We start from the raw sequence: 2,513 nt of genomic DNA, 5'->3' as shown, positions 1-2,513 counted from the left end.
AATCTTCATTTAATGGCAAAGCAGATCTCCTAGACCAAACTTCTTCTCCGACTATATTCAGAAGGACGAACACAACAGATCACGAAGCTAAGACACCAATGTCCCAAGAACCAGAAGAGATGAAGGAGATGCAAGATAGAGGAAGTTGGAAGACGGCAGAGAAAAAAGAAAAAGCTACAACACCAATCTCACCAAGAAAGACGAGAAGCCAGACAATTAAGAACTAAGAAAATTATAGGTTCGATAGACCAATTTGGTCTTAGTGCACGTTAACCACCACCACCATCATCATCATTAAAAACAATTTTTTTTGAAGTTATTTTTTTTTTTTTTTTAAATATCAAAAAAATTTATTAAGTTGTTTCTTTTCCCATCCATTCGTATTCCGAATTTGATAACTATGATTTAAATGGAAAAATATATTCGAATTTAGTAACATGATTTAAATGAAAAAAATTTAGGTTCGGATCCTTTGTCACGGTGAAGAGTTATTTGACCTTAGTAACTTTCCAATTTGATCTTACCACTTGGGTTTTATCACAATTTTAATCTAACTCTTGGCTTTCATATAACCTGTGAACTTTGCATATAGCTGAAGCTCATAGTCACGCCATTGTTTTGCAGCAATGGAAACTCAGACGCCATTGATCGATGTTGTCCGCAAGGCAGTTGCGAATAGCGGAGAAGCTGATGACGATTTACTACCGTCAAACAGATGCTTGATAACCCTTAATGGCAATGCCATCATTTCTGATCTCGTGGCGGCGGTGGGCAAGCAGAGCGGAAACCCCCCTAAAGACAAAGCCGAAGCAAAAGGGTCCAGGTTTGCGGAGCCTGAAGATAATTCTGGTTCCACAGGAATATTCAGGAAATTGCCCAGCTGGAAAATGAGCCCTATAGACGACCAGGTAATCGATGTCGGAACAGAACTGTATAATCGCCTGAAAAACATAAACCTTAATGAAAACGAGGATTTAACTCCGAAGGACTTCTTTGGCGTTATAAACCCATATCTCTTCGACCTTGGCAGTAAACTCGGTCTCCAGGCAGCGAAACCTACTCCGGCAACGGACATAAATGCCTCCCTCCATTTATTGCAGAGCATGGCTCCTTTTCTTGGCAACCATGTCGTTAACTTAATAGTGAGATGGTGCCTAACCCTAAAGCTTTGGGATCCGTTAAAGATTCTGCTTTCTCAGGGCTTGTTTTCATGGCATACGTGCCACGGCCTCGTGGATAAATTGGTTGAGAACAACCGGGGCAACCTCCTGTGCCTGTACATCAAGAACACGGCCGACTTTCGACCTGCGGACCTCCTCCTGCTCCTCAGGTACTTTCTTCGCCCTAAGAGCGACAAAACCCTGGCCGCGGTCAGAGACGAATGGAAGGATGAAGCACATCTGGCAATAAAACTTGCCTCCGACATGAAGAAACGCTGCATTCAATCGAAGAAACTGAAAACCAGAAGTGAATTATACTCCTTGGAGTTCACTGCCGTATTGCTTGCTGCGGCTGTTGACGGATTCTCGGCCGCGGATTTGTGCTTGCATTGCCTTGTTTCTTCGTCGCCGGACGAGACCGTGTTGTCTTCCGTTATTTGCGAGCTGGACACGGCGGAGGTACTGAAGCTGTTGCGGTACCTCGGAAAATGGCTGACAAAGTATACCAAAAGTCATTTGATGGGTCCTCTGCCCCTTGCCGCCACGCCGAACACTAAAATTTCCAGGTGGGTTCCTTCCTTGTCTTTGATATTAGAATGGGTCAGTCTTGTTTTTGATGAACACTATTCCAGTCTGGTTCTGTTCTCTGAATTTCATGATGAGTTGAAGTCCATAGAAAAAATGGTCAAGCGCTATTCTAAAGCAACGGAAGAGTGGTGTTCTTTGGCTAGTGTAGTGGAGCTTCTTAAGTCAGAAGCTCGGCTTCCCAACATCAGCAAGTTTGATGCTAAGGAGGAACATGTTGTCGAGTATTTGAGCTTCAGTTAGTGGATGCTTCCCTCCGTAGACTCGGTGGGTTTAGCTTATATTTTCAATTTAAGAGCTATTCATGTATAATTTTTTTCCCTTTATGATCTCAAATTCACCGGTTACCTTTTTGGTATTTGACTATATCTACATAGCAGAGCTTTTTCGCGTTGTGTAATATCGGGAAGGCAGATGGCCACACAATAAAAATATTGTGAGAGAAACAATTTTTGTTGTTGTTGTTTTCAACCGCATGCAGTATCAGTTATGATTTTTACACGTTCTTGACATATCGAAATGCATTTTCCTGATCTAATGTGCGTTGCATCTCTTTGTATAATGAATTTGGTCTAGCCTCTGGGCACCATATCTGCTTTTGAATGTGGCAATCGCTAGTTTAATCTATTGGTGAGGCAATTTAACTGCAGATGATATGCAAACGAATATTATGGAAAGATATTCAAAGTTTCAATTATTTTTAAATCCGTTCTGCATCAGTGAGAATTTTATTATTTTTACACATATTACGGATAGATCTCAAAGCAT

At 41.5% G+C, this 2,513-nt stretch overlaps 1 protein-coding gene across 1 annotated transcript; it reads left to right on the top strand.

The window, feature by feature from the left end:
* Nucleotides 1–508: 508 nt before the first annotated feature.
* LOC149180003 (uncharacterized) lies at nt 509–2,246 on the top strand. Its single transcript, XM_089415865.1, has one exon. It carries the CDS (start codon nt 627–629, stop codon nt 1,986–1,988), a length of 1,362 nt encoding a protein of 453 aa, XP_089271991.1. The 5' UTR covers nt 509–626; the 3' UTR covers nt 1,989–2,246.
* The last annotated feature ends 267 nt before the right edge of the window (nt 2,247–2,513 follow it).

Source organism: Pinus tabuliformis, chromosome 3_2 (genome assembly GCF_031772625.1).
Source record: "Pinus tabuliformis cultivar Carrire ecotype Pingquan chromosome 3_2, CPIR1, whole genome shotgun sequence".
Classification (NCBI taxonomy): Eukaryota; Viridiplantae; Streptophyta; class Pinopsida; order Pinales; family Pinaceae; genus Pinus; species Pinus tabuliformis.
The sequence above is the reverse complement of the archived record's forward strand: the minus strand, read 5'-3'. Positions and strand labels throughout refer to the sequence as shown.

What these genes read in the sequence shown, in the direction of transcription:
- LOC149180003 (XM_089415865.1), top strand. Translation starts at nt 627, where the DNA reads ATGGAAACTCAGACGCCATTGATCGATGTTGTCCGCAAGGCAGTTGCG.